The following is a 16,973-nucleotide window of genomic DNA, read 5'->3' as shown; positions in this document are numbered from 1 at the left end:
GTTTTTTTTCTAACAACCATGTAGAAATGTGCAACAAAAACTGAGCTGAAGGTAAGGCTGAGATAGCGAAGAACTTCTGCAAATTGCAAAAAAAGAGGATTTATTTAAGGCTAATTTTGGCTGATTGAAATCTTGTTTTGCAAAGAATCACACTTCATTTTATTCTTCATTATATCGCCTCTTGCGAAACGATCTCAAGAGTCATCACTACTTGGTGGATATCGCATTGTAGTTTTCAGTTCAAAGCATGGCAGTGCTAAAGTCTTAGAAACGATTTTCGGACTGTATTACAGGAACAGATTGACTCCCCAGAAAGGACGTATGATTCTTCGGGGTTCACATGGATAAAAGGGGTGCCGATAATACAGGGCTACTGAACCATTCGCCCGATTTCCCATATGGGCAGTCTTCCCCTGCTGTATTACATATTTCTCTCATGCTCCGTGTTAACATCACTACAGTAAGTGTTTCCTTGCTCCTTCTGAACAGAAGTGTGACTGCTGATGTAGTATTGCCCAGGGTTGAAGCAAGGATGTAATGTAGAATTTGTACAAAACAGTGATTAGGCCACAGTTGAGAATTGTGCGCCATCCTAGACACTCCATTAGAAAAGGATCATAGTAATCAGTGCGTATTCATTCGGATGATACCAAGAATGAGAGGTTACAATTATGGAGAAAAGCTCAAACAATTGTGTCTTTTTCACTGGGTTAAGGGGGAATCGAACAGGTTTTCAAAATTATGAAAGATTTTTAGTAATGAAAAGGTAAACAGTGAAAGTATCTGCTGATGTAGTATTGCCCAGGGTTGAAGGGAAGCTCTGTAATTTGCTCGTTGAAAATGACAAAAATCCCTCATGTTCTCTTAGTTCTTCAGAAGCCAGAAGCACGATCACACCATCAGAGTGTGTAGCTTATACTATAATCTATGAATTGGGTTATTGAAAACAAAAACAGTAGCAAAAGATCAATGCTGCAGACATCACTCGATTACAGAAAGTTTACATCTCCTCGGACACCTAACTAAAAGACACAACTCTCCTAATACTGAATCTGGACAGGCGTCCACAACACACAAAAAGACTTGTAGCGAAGGTTGGACCCACCCTCACGGAGCCTCTGCATGCCCCTCCTCTACATGGGCTGTAATACAGGACAACTGGAGGAACTAATCAAAGGAATCAGCACTCTCCTCCTCAGAAACCAGTCTCAAACCTTCCAGGACGAAGACAAGCTGAGAGAGCCTGATTTGCAGGATCCCCTCAGTGTGACAAACAATCATAACCGTCTCCTACAGCCAGGTAAACAATATTAAGTGATTCTGTCACCTATTTGGACTTGCCTCGTTAAGTCAGCAGTGACTCATCTTCCTTTGAAGTGACATTTTGCAGACAGTATTGTCTATCTTCTTCAACATGGAGAAAACATGAAGTCAGTGGAGAGACACACAGGGAGCTAAGAGATTCTCATCATGCAGTGATCAAATTAAAGTGACTTATCAAAATTTCATATTAGATATCTTTAAGATTTGAAGTGTGACAGGTTTCTCTATCCATCACAATCAATGTTGTCGTCTCTGCCTCAATAGCCACTTGTGGTAAAACATTCCATTCTAATGACTCGCCGTGAATTTTATTCTAAATGCTCCATTTGTTACTGATCTGCCAGCCAGCTTTCACTGTTTACCTTTTCATTACTAAAAATCTTTCATAATTTTGAAAACCTGTTCGATTCCCCCTTAACCCAGTGAAAAAGACACAATTGTTTGAGCTTTTCTCCATAATTGTAACCTCTCATTCTTGGTATCATCCGAATGAATACGCACTGATTACTATGATCCTTTTCTAATGGAGTGTCTAGGATGGCGCACAATTCTCAACTGTGGCCTAATCACTGTTTTGTACAAATTCTACATTACATCCTTGCTTCGAATTGAATGCCCTGTATATAATGGCAATCCAAAAAAATCTGTTTTCCCTACTCACTACCTTCTGTCTTTTAGGCACCTCTCTATGTCGCTGCATCCTCTTTGATAACACGTGCTTTACTTTCCACAACAAGTTTCTTAAATGCCCCCATCATAAGAAAGGTGAAAGAGAAACCAGGAAATGATAGACCTGTTAGTCCAATATTCGTTGTGGGGAAGTTATTGGAATCTGTAATTAAGGATGGAGTGACTGAGCACTTAGAGAAATTTGAGCTGATTAGAGAGAACTAACATGGACTTGTAAAGGATAGGTCATGCCTAACGAACCTAATTGAATTTTTTAAGGAAGTAACTAAAGTTTTAGACAGGGGAATGTCTATGGATGTAATTTATATGGACTTCCAGAAGGCATTCGATAAGGTTCCACATGAGAGACTGTTAGATAAAATTAAAGGTCATGGAGTTGAAGGCAAATTATTGATCTGGTTAGGAGATTGATCAGGCAGTCGAAGACAGAGAGTCGGGATAATGGGTATGTACTCGAATTGGAAGAAAGTGATTAGTGGTGTCCCACAAAGATCTGTGCTGAGGCCTCAACTATTCACTATATTTATTAATGACTTTGATAACTCAATAGAGAGCCATATATCCAAGTTTGCCGTTGACACAAGGGTTGGTGGCATAGTAGACAGAGCGAAACTTTTTCCGCTGGTGGAAGAGTCTAGGACAAGAGGACATGACCTCAAAATCAGAGCCAGGCCATTAAGGAGAGCAGTTAGGAAACACTTCTTCATGCAAAGAGTGGTAGACGTGTGGAATCCTCTCCTACAAAACGCGAGCTCAATTAATAATTTAAAGTTTGAGATCGATAGATTTTTGCTAGCCACGGGTATTAAGGGATATGGAACCAAGGCAGGTGGATGAAGTTAGGATACAGATCAGCCATGATCTCATTGAATGGCGGAACATGCTCGAGGGGCTGAATGGCCATCTCCTGTTCCTACGATTGTAAATGGCATCTTATCAAATGCCTGCTGAAAAATCAGATGTACAACACATTCCCTTTACTTATACACTCCATGATTTCCTCAAAAAAAATCAATTAAATGAGTCAAGAACAATCTGCCTTTTACAAAACCATGCTGCAATATCACAGCCCCGATTCACTGATTCTTGCTCCCAGTGAATGTGGTTCTTCGCTGGGAGTGAGGGATCGTAGAATTAGCCCTGCTGTACTAAATTATACTCAGATTGGTCCATGTCTTTTTAAGTCTTCAATAATTTCATCCCACATTATGGATTCAAACAATACCCACAGCAGAAGCAAGACTAAACGACCTATAAATTTCCTGGATTATCCCTTTGCCTTTCCTTGAACAGGGGTATAACATTTGCCACTGTCCAGACGTTTGTTCCAACCAATTTAAGCTAGGTTCCCTTTCATCCCACTGAATTAGCCAATATCCAATGTAATTCCTTTACCTTGGACTCCTCTTTTTCTTTATCTATTCTCAATGTAAACCTAATTAGATTGTGGTCACTGCTGCCCAAGTGGCCGCCTACCTTCAGATCACTTACTTGCCCTGCTTCATTACCCAGAGCAGTGCATCCTTCCTTGTTGGATATGCAACATAATAAGGAAACAGGCCTGGATGCATTCCAGGTACCTCCCAGCAGTTTAACAACAAACATTTGTCGTTTGCATTTTACCGTAGGATGGTTAAAGCCCTCGATTATTACAACTTTGTTACTACTACCAACTTCTCTCAACTGCCTGAACATCTCATCCTCATTCTTTTCCCTACTATTCAGTGGTTTCTAATGTATTCGTAATATGGTGACAGATCCCATATTACATTTTAGTAATAGATGGATGCGGTGACAGACAAATCTATAAACTAATGGTGGAAGGGCAGTTTTAATAAGTGAAATCAATGTATAAAACTAAAGTATTTATCCAGGACTTCACCACATAATCTGGGCAGATGGTTCAGTGCAGGACACAGAGACGGTGACAGGTGAGTAGAAAATTAGAATAGTGATATATTGGGTAGGGATTAGAGGGGCAAAGTACCCAAGAGGGAAGAAATGAAAGGTGGCATGACTGGTTGGCAGGAAGGGAGGAGACAGGAGAGAAGGACCCTGGAGGGGCTAAGGGAAAAACAAAAGGAAGACTGTGCTCAGGTTCAGACTGGCAGACAAAATGTACACACAAATGGACAGAGAGGGAATTCAGGTTACATAGGCAATGCAAATGTAACCTGATTACATTTGTCAAAGGTGTCATCTTTTGGATAAGACATTAAGCAAGGACCTGGAATTAACCCTGCTGTACTAAAATACTCCTCTAGGGTGTGTGAATGTCATACTGAAGGATTCTCCTGGGATGTACAAATGCTATTCTAAAGTAGTCTCCTATAATCCATGAAATGTCACATCAACTATAGATCATCTAAATAAAAATATAATAAACCTGGAAATATTTCAGGGATGCATTCAGGGTGCAGTCCAACTCAATCCTAAACATGGCAATTTAAAATACTTAAATTCCAAGACCCATCCCTTCAACAACATCCTTTTCTATTTTCAGGTTGTACACCTGAGGCAACTACACCCCTCCAAAATTAGTGTGTACATTATGCACTCGAGAATAAGACACTGCCTTCAGGTGAGGATAGGGAATGGGTGAAAGTTCAAAAGAAACAATGGGAGAGAAAAAAAGGAAAAGAAATGCACAAGAAATGAGTGGCGATCATTCTCTCCATTGCACAATTCTCACTGCTATGGACTCTTCATTAACCTATCTAATCTTCTGAGGGAGTCACTTAAGTCCAGATAGAACATTGTACATTTTAGAAAATGGGAAGAATACAGATCTGTGAAATTTCACCTTGACTTTCTCCCCATTTCCCCTCTCCCCCCACCTTCTCGGATAATCTTGAAAATTCCAGAATATAAATGATTGGGTGCATTCCACTCGTGACATGCCTGGAAATTCCGGCAGAGCTTTCTGTGGGCCACTCTCTCACTTCCTAGTTCCCAACTATTACAGAATCAACAGGTGTCTGGGAGCACACTCAGCCAATTTGACTATGTGAACGGTTGGTTGGGGGCGGGGATGGTGGAAGAAGAGACAAGGAAATACATCCATTTCAAGGAGTCCTGTGGGAGCAGTAGTGCAGTGGTTGCGTTACTAGACGACCAACTCGGAGGTCATGAGCTCAAAGCTCACCATGGCAAATCACAGTAAGATATAATACTAGATCACATGGACCACAAAGGTCCCAGGTTAGACTTCTGGTCCAATCATAGGATTGGATGGTAGGGGCACTGTAATGGATTTCTGTGCTCCCAAACTAGGGATGGGAACCATTATCCAGGGTTCCTATGCTTGACTGCCATCCAGTGCTGCAGCCACAAAAGTTAATGTACGACTATTAGGTTAGGTTAGCATAATCGGCCAGCACCCCTCTTTCAGGCTGACATAAAGGAGGCCATTTGGGAAAGTACCTACTGCAGATGTAACTGTACACCAGCATAAGTCTCTGCCTTCAGAAACAGAGGGGATGCAAAGGGAGAAAACTAGAAAAAAAAATGAAGATGAACCAGAGCTGCCTGGGGTTCTCACTCTCTCCTTTGCCATCCCTCCCCATGGGGAAATGTCCAGCCTCCACACAGTATCTTCCGCTGACCATGTGGTCCTTGTAGGGAATCATCTTACCTCCAGACAGCACTGCACGCAGAGATACACTAAAACAAAAATAGGAACAAAACCAAAGAAATAGGAATAAAAGGGGTCTATATACATGATTGAGAATTTCCAGGTTTGGTATATGTGAACTACAGTAAAAAGCAACTTTGATTCACTCAGAAATGCCAACACAGCAACAATGCTGAGCTAGTTCTGACAAACATACCTCTGCATTATAATCATCTGAAGGGTATGGACTACCACTGGAATAATACTGGCACTTCCCCGCATGGAATGGTCTGATATCCTGCAGCAAAAGAAAAAGACATTACTATTTCAAATTTTGTAACACAACTGCGATCTGCTTCACCCTCTGTACCTACAACAGACAAGATTTTGAAGAACAAATTTAAATCATCCATTTTTAACAATTGTATCAAAGCTTAAGACTCCTATTGAACCAGTTAGAAAATCTAACCTTGTAATGAGAAAGGCCTATGCTGGGGAATAGGACATTTTCCCATATATGCCCACCGTTCATGTTTGCTGCAAATACTCGGGCAATGACCATTTGTGCCTGCATCCAAAGTCAGCACAGATCGGGGTCCTACAACCTTAGCATTGGTCAGTGACTCCTGCCTCCTATCGTTGCTATGTCTGTAAGTGAATGAACACTGTTGCTTCTGGTGAGTGGGTATTCTTAAAAGATCTGGAATTCCTATAATGTGCAGTAGCATTCATTGATCTGCTGCAGCAGTGACCACAGAAGGTAGGGGTGGGTTTTTTTGGCGATGGGGGAAGAAAGGAGAAGAGATCCAGTATTAACTGGAGGGGTAGGGACAGGAGAGAAGAAGAGTGTCAGCTTCATCTGGGTTACGGTGGTGGGGCGGGGGGAGTGCCAGGCTGAACTGAGATAGGCGGCAAAGGTGAAGAGTATGCCGACATGAACTCAGGTGCTTGAGGGGAGCGGGAGGATAGGAAAGAGAAGGTCTCTCTAAACTGGGCGAAGATTAGACGCGATACAGTGTCTCTGAAATGGGTTCAGACGGGTTGAATACTTCTGTGAACAGGGGAGTGGGGGAACATGGATGGGGAAGGGAGTGCCTCTGGGCAGGGGGGAATGATCGATTGTTGGGGTAATTTTTTTTTAGGAAACTGGGTCTGATTAGTTTGTCAAAAACCCACATGTTGCTTTATTTTTCCTATTATTTGGACCAAAAACCTATTAACTGAATAATAAATTAACCAGAATGCACTATTTAATGTAAAAATTCTAAATTTCCCAGGGGAGCATATCCCCAGACCCAATGCATAGAAATACACCATTAACTGGCATGGTGGAGTGGGTGGGGGACATCATGTACAATTCTAAAACTGCTACCTACAGCAACAACTGGCTACAAAACACCTATTTGCTATAAATAAAAAAAATATACTTTTTTAAAAAAACAGAAATAGCTCATCTGCTACTTTTGGGAGAAAGGAGTTTTAAAATCAATAATTAATTCCCAAAAGACAAATGGACAGTTTTCAATAAAATTAAGCAATTGTCCCTTGCTTTTCAGGTGGAGAAAAGGTGAAGTCCATCTTAATTATACCCTCCAAAATACACCAAAGTGTCTAAAGTCAAAAGTTTCTGGGGGTGAAACGTGTTCCGAGGCCCCACTAAAAATAAACCATGTGCCTTCAGGTTTTCATGTGCCGATGGGTTTATTTCCTCTAAGAGGGAAGGAACGTCGAGTACATAGTAGCTACAGATTAGGTTCCAAAGACTGTGTCCTGCTGTACATCCAACAGTTTCCACATGTCATAAGCTTGTATTTATGGGCTGTTTTTTGAGCAGTCAGCATTTTATTTTGAAACTGCTGGTCAGCTCTCGCACGTTATTTTTAGCTTGTCGTTTATGTTTTCCACTTTTTGCATCCGGCACTCCCAGGTCAGATAGAGCTCAGCTTAGATGCAGGCAGTTAAAACTATGCTACTCTATAATACAGCTCAACTCCAAACTCAGGAGACTCCTCTATTGCACTGGTCAAGCCATTGCCATTTCTTAATTTAGCACACACTGGATTGAGATTGCGCAATTTCATTTTGCATTGGATCCTCGCTGCCAAAGAGACTATCCCATCAAGTGGGGGCATATCCTTAAAATTAGAGCTAGGCCGTTCAAGGGTGATGCCAGGAAGCACTTCTTCACACAAAGGGTAGTGGAAATCTGGAACTCTCCCCCCCCAAAAAGCTGTTGAGGCAGGGGGTCAGTTGAAAGTTTAAAAACTGAGATTGATAGATTTTTGTTAGGTAAGGGTATTAAGGGTCACGGAACCAAGGCAGGTAGATGGAGTTAAGATACAGATCAGCCATGATCTAACTGAATGACGGAACAGGCTCAAGGGGCTGAATGATCTACTCCTGTTCCTATCAGTGTGGACTGGATTCAAACCTGGGTCCCAAAAGCCATTGTAGTAACCCACTGCATCAATCAGCAACCACCCCATCACCTCTTAGATAATAAGTATCACTTTCTCAGGGCAACCAGGGATGGGCAATAAATGCCAGCCTTGCCAGCGATGCCCACATCCCGAGAATGAATAGAAGTACTGCATTAGTAAATTAGGCAGCCTTGTCCCGATAAGCAAGTTTAGCTCAGAACAAACAGACCGTCACAATACACAAAAGCTGTAAGCATTGTTTGTTCTTCAGAGAATAAAAATATATGGCCCATAATGTAAATCTGTTTCAGTTCAGTGCAAGATTAAATGATCTCTGTAGTCAAAATGACAAGCAAAGCAGATGCAATTGAATGCAGTGATCAGTGTAAATGGTTGTCAGCTGTTTCACTACAGTGTTAGAAGATAGGTGTTATTACTTATAATTTACAGCACAGAAACAGGCCATTCAGCCCAACAGGTCTATGCTGGTGTTTATGCTCCACACGAGCCTCCTCCCATCTTACTTCAACTCACCCCATCAATTTACTCCTCAAAATAGTAGGGTTCGCAACATTAAATATCAGATGTCACAGATTTATTAAACATACAATAATTAAACATAAACATAACAGCAGCACTTACAACAAAACCGTGCGAGTTTTAGCCTGAAAATTCAAACACATCACAGTTCCAAGCTCGGTTGATCAGTCCTTAAATCGAATTCTAAAGTGTCTGTTCCAACACCCATTTTTTATACCTTTATTTTCACCCCTTCGACTTGACAAACCACACATTTATACATTACTTAATACAACTCTATAATTTTACTGAGCTTGTCACTTATCAATAACTTTAGTTTTAACGAGTTATTTTTCCATGGACTGGCACAACTCCCCAACTTTCTTTCTCAGGCAGGTGCTTATCTTCAGGGCTTCAGGACCTTTTAATGAAGGAACAAAGGAAGCTTCTCTCCCTGCATAGTCGCTAGAATGTTTTTTAATTAGGTTTATTGTCTGAACTGACGATTGCTTTAAGGTCAGTCTTAATTCAACAGTTCAGTGGTCACTGCATCGAAATTGACTAATACGTCCTCACTGCTTTTTGTGGTATATATTAATGATTTGGACTTAAATGTAGGGGGCATGATTAAGAAGTATGCAGATGATACAAAAATTGGCCGTGTGGTTGATAGTGAGGAAAGCTGTAGACTGCAGGGGGATATCAATGGACTGGTCAGGTGGGCAGAAAAGTGGGAAGTGTGAGGTAATACATTTGGGGAAGGCAAATAAGGCAAGGGAATACACAATAATTGGAAGGATACTAGAGGAATGTAGAAGAAGTGAGGGACCTTTGTGTGCATGTCCACATTTCCCTGAAGGTGGTTAAGGCATACGGGATACTTTCCTTTATTAGCCGAAGCATAGACTATAAGAGCAGGGAGGTTATGCTGGAACTGTATAAAACATTGGTTAGACCACAGCTTGAGTACTGCGTACAGTTCTGGTCACCACATTACAGGAAGGATGTAATTGCACTAGAGAGGGTACAGAGGAGATTTACGAGGATGTTGCCAGGGCTGGAGAATTTTAGCTATGAGGAAAGATTGGATAGGCTGGGGTTGTTTTCTTTGGAACAGAGGAGAATGAGGGGTGATTTAACTGAGGTGTACAAAATTATGAGGGGCCTAGACAGAGTGGATAGGAAGGACCTATTTCCCTTAGCAGGAAGGTCAATAACCAGGGGGCATAGATTTAAAGTGATTGGTAGAAGGATTAGAGGGGAGCTGAAGAAAAATTTTTCACCCAGAGGGTCTGGAACTCACTGCCTGAAAGGGTGGCAGAGGCAGAAACCCTCACCACATTTAAAAACTACTTAGATATGCACTTAACATGCCGTAATCTACAAAGCTACCGACCAAGTGCTGGAAAGTGGGATTAGGCTGGGTGGCTCATTTTTGGCTGGCGCAGACACGATGGGCCGAATGGCCTCCTTCTGTGATGTAAATTTTCTATGATTAATAAGCAAAAGCTAAAGATTACTATTACTAGAAAATAAAGAGAAATTAATAGCAGTATAACATTAGCAGACTTGAAGACAGTCGGATTAACCCTTTCCTTGCAACAGCACAAATACGAAATAGTACAGCGTGGGACTGTTGCCAATAGCACTTCAGGCCAAGAGGTTGCTGCTGCAGTGATAATTGATCTCAAGTTTCTCCCTGTACACTGCTGAACATTTACACAGCCAGGCAGTATAAGAATTTAATTTCAAGTACAGATTTCAACCAATCAACAATAGCCAATTTAGAAGGAAAGAGAAAGACTTGAATTTCTATAGCGCCTTTTACGACCTCAGGACATCCCAAAGCGCTTTACAGTCAATGAAGTACTTTTGAATTGTTGTCACTGTTGTTATGTAGAAAACACGGCTGCCAAATTGCACACAGCCAGCTCCCACAAACAGCAATGTGATAATGACCAGATAATCTGTTTTTTTTAAGGTGTTGGTTGAGGGATAAGTACTGGCCACGACACTGGGGAGAACTCTGCTGCTTTTTTTCCAAAATAGTGCTGTGGGATCTTTTTTTACATCCACCAGACAGGGCCTTGGTTTAACATCTCATCCGAAAGACGGCATCTCCGACAGTGCAGCACTCCCTCAGTACTGCACTGGAGTGACAGCCTAGATTTTGTGCTCAAGTCTCTGGAGTAGGACCTGAACCCACAACCATTTGATTGAGAGGCGAGTGTGCTACTACTGAGCCAAGGCTGACACCGGAATTAGTTAAACATGAATCCATATCTTTAAATAAGCTACAATAGAATCATAGAATGGTTACATCATGCAAAGAGGAGATTTGGCTCGTCGAGTCCATGCCAGCTCTCTGCAAGAGCAACCCAGCTAGTCCCACTCCCATGCCCTATCCCAGTAGCCCTACAAATTTTTTACTTTCAAGTACTTATCCAATTCCCTTTTCAAAGCCACAAATAAATCTGCCTCCACCACCCCCTCAGGCAGTGCATTCCAGATCCTAACCACTCGCTGCATTAAAAAAAAAATTCTTATGTCGCCTTTGGTTCTTTTGCCAATCACCTTAAATCTATGTCCTCTGGTTCTTGACCCTTCCGCCAATGGGAACAGTTTCTCTCTATCTACTCTGTCCAGACCTGTCATGATTTTGAATACCTTCAACAAATCTCCTCTCAACCTTCTCTGTTCCAAGGAGAACAACCCCAGCTTCTCCAGTTTATCCACGTAACTAAAGTCCCTCATCTCTGGAATCATTCTAGTAAATCTTTTCTGCACCCTCTTTAAAGCCTTCACGTCCTTCTTGAAGTGCGGTGCCCAGAACTGGACACGATACTCCAGTAGTGGCCGAACCAGTGTTTTATAAAGGTTCATTATTTTGTACTCTATGCCTCTACTTATAAACCCCAGGATCCCGTAGGCTTTTTTAACCGCTTTCTCAACCTGTCCTGCCACCTTCAACGATTTGAACAGATATACCCCCAGATCTCTCTGTTCCTGCACCCTTTTTAGAATTGTACCCTTTAGTTTATATTGCCTCTCCTCGTTCTTCCTACCGAAATGCATCACTTCACACTTTTCTGCGTTCAATTTCATCTGCCACGTGTCTGCCACGTGTACACCTCTGTCTATGTCCTCCTGAAGTCTATCACTATCCTCCTCATTATTCGCTACACTTCCAAGTTTTGTATCATCTGCAAATTTTGAAATTGTGCCCTGTGTATGTATATATATATATATATATATATACACACACACCCTGGGGAACACCACTGTATACCTCCCTCCAGTCTGGAAAACCATTCACCAGTACTCTCTGTTTCCTGTCACTTAGCCAATTCTGTATCCATGCTGCCAATGCCCCCTTTATTCCATGGGCTTCAACATTGATGACAATCCTATTATGCGGTACTTTATCAAACGCCTTTTGGAAGTCCATATACACCACATCAACCTCATTGCCCTCATCGACCCTCTCTGTTACCTCATCAAAAAACTCAATCAAGTTGGTTAAACACGATTTGCCTTGAACAAATCTGTGCTGGCTTTCCTTTATTAATCCACGCTTGTCCAAGTGGCTGTTAATTTTGTCCTGGATTTTTGTTTCTCAAAGTTTCCCCACTACCAAGGTTAAACTAACTGGGCTGTAGTTGCTGGGTTTATCCTTACACCCTTTTTTGAACATGGGTGCAACATTTGCAATTCTCCAGTCCTCTGGCACCACCACTGTATCTATGGATGAGCGGAAGATTATGGCCAATTTCTACGCTTACTTCCCTCAGCAACCTAGGATGCATCCCATCCGGACCGGGTGACTTATCTACTTTAAGTACAGCCAGTCTTTCTAGTACAATAAACACCCATGAGCTAAATACTTCAACCGGGACAACTCATATCTGGTCCTAGCAGAAACTTCAATGGGTGCAAACTCAACCTGCTAGAGAAAAAGTCCAAATAAAATCAAAATAACTGAAACATTTGAAACCAAATAGGCATTATTTTTTTAAAAACTTCTCCATGACAGACTGCTCTGCTTTATTAACTTCATTAGCCAGGATTGTTACAGAAGTGGGGTGGTACTACATTAATTAATGGCAAGAGCTATAATAAATAAAAGGAAAATATTAAAGAAATTAGTTAGTCTAAAAGGAGGACAGAGTGCTGGGACCTGATGGGATACATCCAAGAATCGTGAGGGAAATGTGGGAAAAATAGCAGAAACCCTAGAAATTATATTTGAGGGTTCTACTGACAGTGAATGTGTGATGGAGGATGGGAGAGTGGCTAATGTAATATCCATTTCCAAAAAGGGAGACAGAGATAACCCAATAATTACGGGTCAGTTAGTTTAACATCTGTGGTAGGGAAAATTTTGCTAACTTGGAAGATGAAATTACTAAATATCTAGAAAAAAATAATTAGAAGTAGTCGACATGGATTTCACAAAGGAAGATCATGCGTGACAAACTTGGTAAGAGTTCTTTGAGGTAAATGCTGTAGATGTGAGGTACTTGGACTTTCAGCAAACTTTTCACAAGGTACCGCACACAAGACTATTGGAGAAGATTAAGGGGTATGGAATTAGAAGACAATAGCAGATTGGATTAAATACTAGCTAGAGGGGAGGAAACAGAGAGTAGGAGTGAAGGGCAGTTTCTCAGAGTGGTTTGGACGTGGGTAGCAGTGTCCCTCAGGGCTCTGTTCCGGAGCCACTTCTGTTCACTGTGTCCATCAATGACTCAGATATAGAAGTTGCGTCCAAAGCTGTAGACAATACTAAAACAGGAGGCTAAGTAAATAATTCTGAGGACCAAAGGAAGCTGCAAAGGGATATTGATAAGATGGTGGAATGGGCACAAAAGTGGCAGATGGAATTCAATGACAATAAATGTCAGGTGGCACATTTTGGTAAAAAGAATAAAAGTAAGAATTATACATTGAGTGGGGGAAAGTTGGGCAATGTGGAAAAGGAGAAGGATCTGGGGGCTCAGGTTCACAAGACATTAAAACAGCGCCTCAAATTGATAAGGCCATAAAAAAAGGCTAATGTTACATGGCAAGAAGATTAGAATATAAAAGTTGAGATGTAATGGTGTAAATGGGATGGCATGGCCTGAACTGACTTCAATATGAAGCAGAATAAGACTAACTCCTCAATGCACTTATAACTGCAGCATCTGTGCGAAATGATAAATGTTATGCACTGACTCGGCAGTTTGGAGTGTAAGTGCACCTTTAGAAAATGACACTTTCCATTCTGTACAATGAAAGATGGAATATTAAAGTTAATTAACCTTACTAAATTCTGCAGTGCTTGCAGTGGAATAACAAAAGCTTATTTGGCTCAGCAAGCTCTTTGTCTGCATTGAAAGGAATAGAAGGATATTACTTAGAATGTACAGCACTGAAAAAAGCCTTTCGGTCCAACAGGTCCATGCCAGTGTTTATGCTCCACATGTGCTTCCTCCCTCCCTACTTCATCTAACCCTATCAGCATATCCTTCTATCCCTTTCTCCCTCCTGTACCTATCGAGCTTCCCCTTGAATGCATCTATGCTAGTCGCTTCAACTACTCCTTGTGGTAGCAAGTTCCACATTCTAACCACTCTCTGGGTAAAGAGGTTTCTCCTGAATTTCCTATTGGATTTATTAGTGACTATCTTATATTGATGGCCCCTAGTTCTGGTCTCCCCGGCAAGTGGAAATGTCTTCTCTACATTTACCCTATATGCAGATAGGTTAGATGAAGAGGGGTGGGAAGAAAAAATAATTTGAATTTGTCGACATGGATTTCACAAAGGAAGATCATGCGAGACAAACTTGATAAGAGTTCTTTGAGGAGGTGACAGATACGATGTATGAGATAAATGCTGTAGATGTGAGGTACTTGGACTTTCAGCAAACTTTTCACAAGTTTTTTTATGTAGAGGGTTGGGAGGCTGTGGAATGTACTACCGGAGATAGTGATTTAATCAGAGACCATGGGTTAGGTAGGTGTTTGAAGGAAAGGGGAATAAAAGAATATGGGACCAGAGCATGGGATCAGGACTACTTCTCATGTGGAGGATAAGCACCAACACGGACTGGATTGGGATGAACAGCCTGCTTTAGTGTTGTCATTTATATGAAATTCTATGTAAAAAGGAATGTCCGCACTGTGACCCTCCCTACGAGTGCTGTCTATGGCACTTCAAGATCGGCCAACACTGTCCAAGCAGCGTTTCCTTTCCTCTCATCCCAAAGATACATTGTGCCCATCGAGCAGCCCGACTGGAAACTAAAGACACTTGTTCAATAATTGTAGTTGACCTTGAATTCAGCGGAGGCTGGGATTCGAACTGATCACCCTTGGAGCGCGAGTTCAGATTGCAAAAAGTCAATACGACCCTTCAGTGCGCTGTTTAATAATTGACTCTTATGCAACTGTATTAATGGTCCACAGTTAAATTGCAGAGAAAGATCAGGACTTTATAGCGAAGCGACTAAGCAGGTAAATGATCATCAGGCAGTGTGTGAGTAAAGGGATGCGCTGTATGCTAGGAAGGCAGAGAGACAAACCGTTCAGGTCAAAGAGTTCTTGATAGAGATTTGTTTGAATAAAATAACAGGAAACAGTGTCTGTGTCTATATAGTAGATGTATGAAAGCAGCGTCTTGTAGGTCTCTGGTAGGGCACACAGATAAAATTGTGGAATATGCAAAGGCAAGGTACATCCAGAGAGCATTACCCTGGAGTTCTTGATATACATTTATCTCCGTCTAGTCTACAAACTACTTGGCAGAAGTGGCGCATGGACCACACCTTCCTGAAACTAGACCCTCTCAAGTAACCAGGTAAATTCCAAAATGCACATGCACGTGCAAATTATTTTACCAGGAGTTATCCCTGTGAATTCATATTAGTATTCTTAGGAGCTAAGAAAAGTCACTAGTCCGAGTACCTTAATACATGGGTTTGATGAAAACAAACACTACCAGGTAACATTGAATCTCTTTGGCAAATCAACATTGATAGAAGGGGTTATACTCACAATGTGTCTGGCAGCAAATACACCATCAACAATGGCACAACAGAATGATGCCACTACACCAAAACTGATGAACACGATCGATGCCACCAGCTAAAGGAACAGAATTTACATTTAGTGCCGATATACAGAGTTTTTCAAATTTAGACGCTGAAAGCAATTTTGGTATTCCTACTTTGGCTTGAGAGACACCTGGTGGAATGGATTGTAGAACTAATCCAAATGTTGGTTTGAACAGACCAACAACAACAACTTGCATTTCATCTGACCAGTTCTTCACCCCACCCCCAAAGTTATTCCATCTTCTCTCCTGCTCTTTTCAACCATGACCCATCTTGCAATATGAATCTTGGCACTTCACTGAGGCCGGGGGGGGGGGGGGGGTGGGGTGGGGGTGGCGGGAGGAAATGGAAAGGGGAAAGGGGGAAAAGGGAGGAAGGAAACGTTTTAGTAAATGTATCTGACAGCATTTGTTACAGCTATGCCATTTTTTTTCCAGATGTAAGTGAACAGTTTGAAAACGAGCAACGCATTGAGTTTCTGATCGCAGCTGTGCCAAGCAGAAGCCAACTTGCTTGCCTTTACGTGAGGAGAACATCTTGGAGTCTGAGTAGCCCAGGCAGCTCTCTTACAGCTGGTTACTGAGTGACACTGACAAAGGTCTAGGAGTAAGGCAGCTCCCTGGCTTTTGCATCTGGGAATATTATATGGTGTGATGACATCTGAGAAAAACGAATAGTGGAAATATGCAAACAGTAACTTCAACACTAAAAATTTATTACTGAATGTACAAAAATTAACAGTATATATGACAATAAAATTAAGACAGGTACCTGCAAAGATTGAGAAAATGTTACACAAGTTTACAACAGTTTAGAAAATACAACTGTACTCTTTGAATTAATGACTATTTCTAAACACTAGAAAATAGAACATCTTCCTGTATGACAGAGTATTACAATGTTGATCAGGTCAGAAGCTTATCAAACACCTCATTGTTGTCTACATGATCAGCCCATTGCCAATGCTTAATACTAATTCAGGGCATTGTTTCAGGCTGTAAACGGATCACTTGCGTTTATCATTATCATGGTCAAGATGGGTTAAATTACCCATTACACGATCACCAGAATTGAATCAGAAAGCAGCAACTTAGTCTGGATGAATAGCCTGTGAGGCAGCCAAACAAGTCTATAGAAAACAGATATACTGATAGTTACACTTATGAGTGTTTAGCATCATTCTAAATAGTGTGTTGCCATGAATGAAAAGTCTCTGGTTAAGACCTGTGGTAATTCTTCATTTGAACAGATCAGATACTGACCAGAGATTCTAAACCATCTATGCTCAGTAGAAACCCAATAATTCATGT

The 16,973-nt window shown here is 41.4% G+C and overlaps 1 protein-coding gene across 2 annotated transcripts in view; it reads right to left on the bottom strand.

Moving 5' to 3' along the window:
- The window catches only part of tmem255a (transmembrane protein 255A), a 54,217-nt gene that overhangs the window by 27,979 nt on the left and 9,265 nt on the right, over positions 1-16,973 (bottom strand). Inside the window, exons 4-5 of one of the 2 annotated variants that reach the window (XM_067997243.1) lie at positions 15,605-15,694; positions 5,844-5,924 (exon numbers count right to left, since the gene is read on the bottom strand). In XM_067997243.1, coding sequence (XP_067853344.1) covers positions 5,844-5,924; positions 15,605-15,694 — 171 coding nt within the window. The remainder of the gene's footprint in view (positions 1-5,843; positions 5,925-15,604; positions 15,695-16,973) is intronic. The other variant, XM_067997244.1, reaches the window with a different exon arrangement.

The sequence above is a fragment of the Heptranchias perlo genome, chromosome 15, assembly GCF_035084215.1.
Source record: "Heptranchias perlo isolate sHepPer1 chromosome 15, sHepPer1.hap1, whole genome shotgun sequence".
Classification (NCBI taxonomy): Eukaryota; Metazoa; Chordata; class Chondrichthyes; order Hexanchiformes; family Hexanchidae; genus Heptranchias; species Heptranchias perlo.
This window is presented reverse-complemented; position numbering and strand designations above follow the sequence as displayed.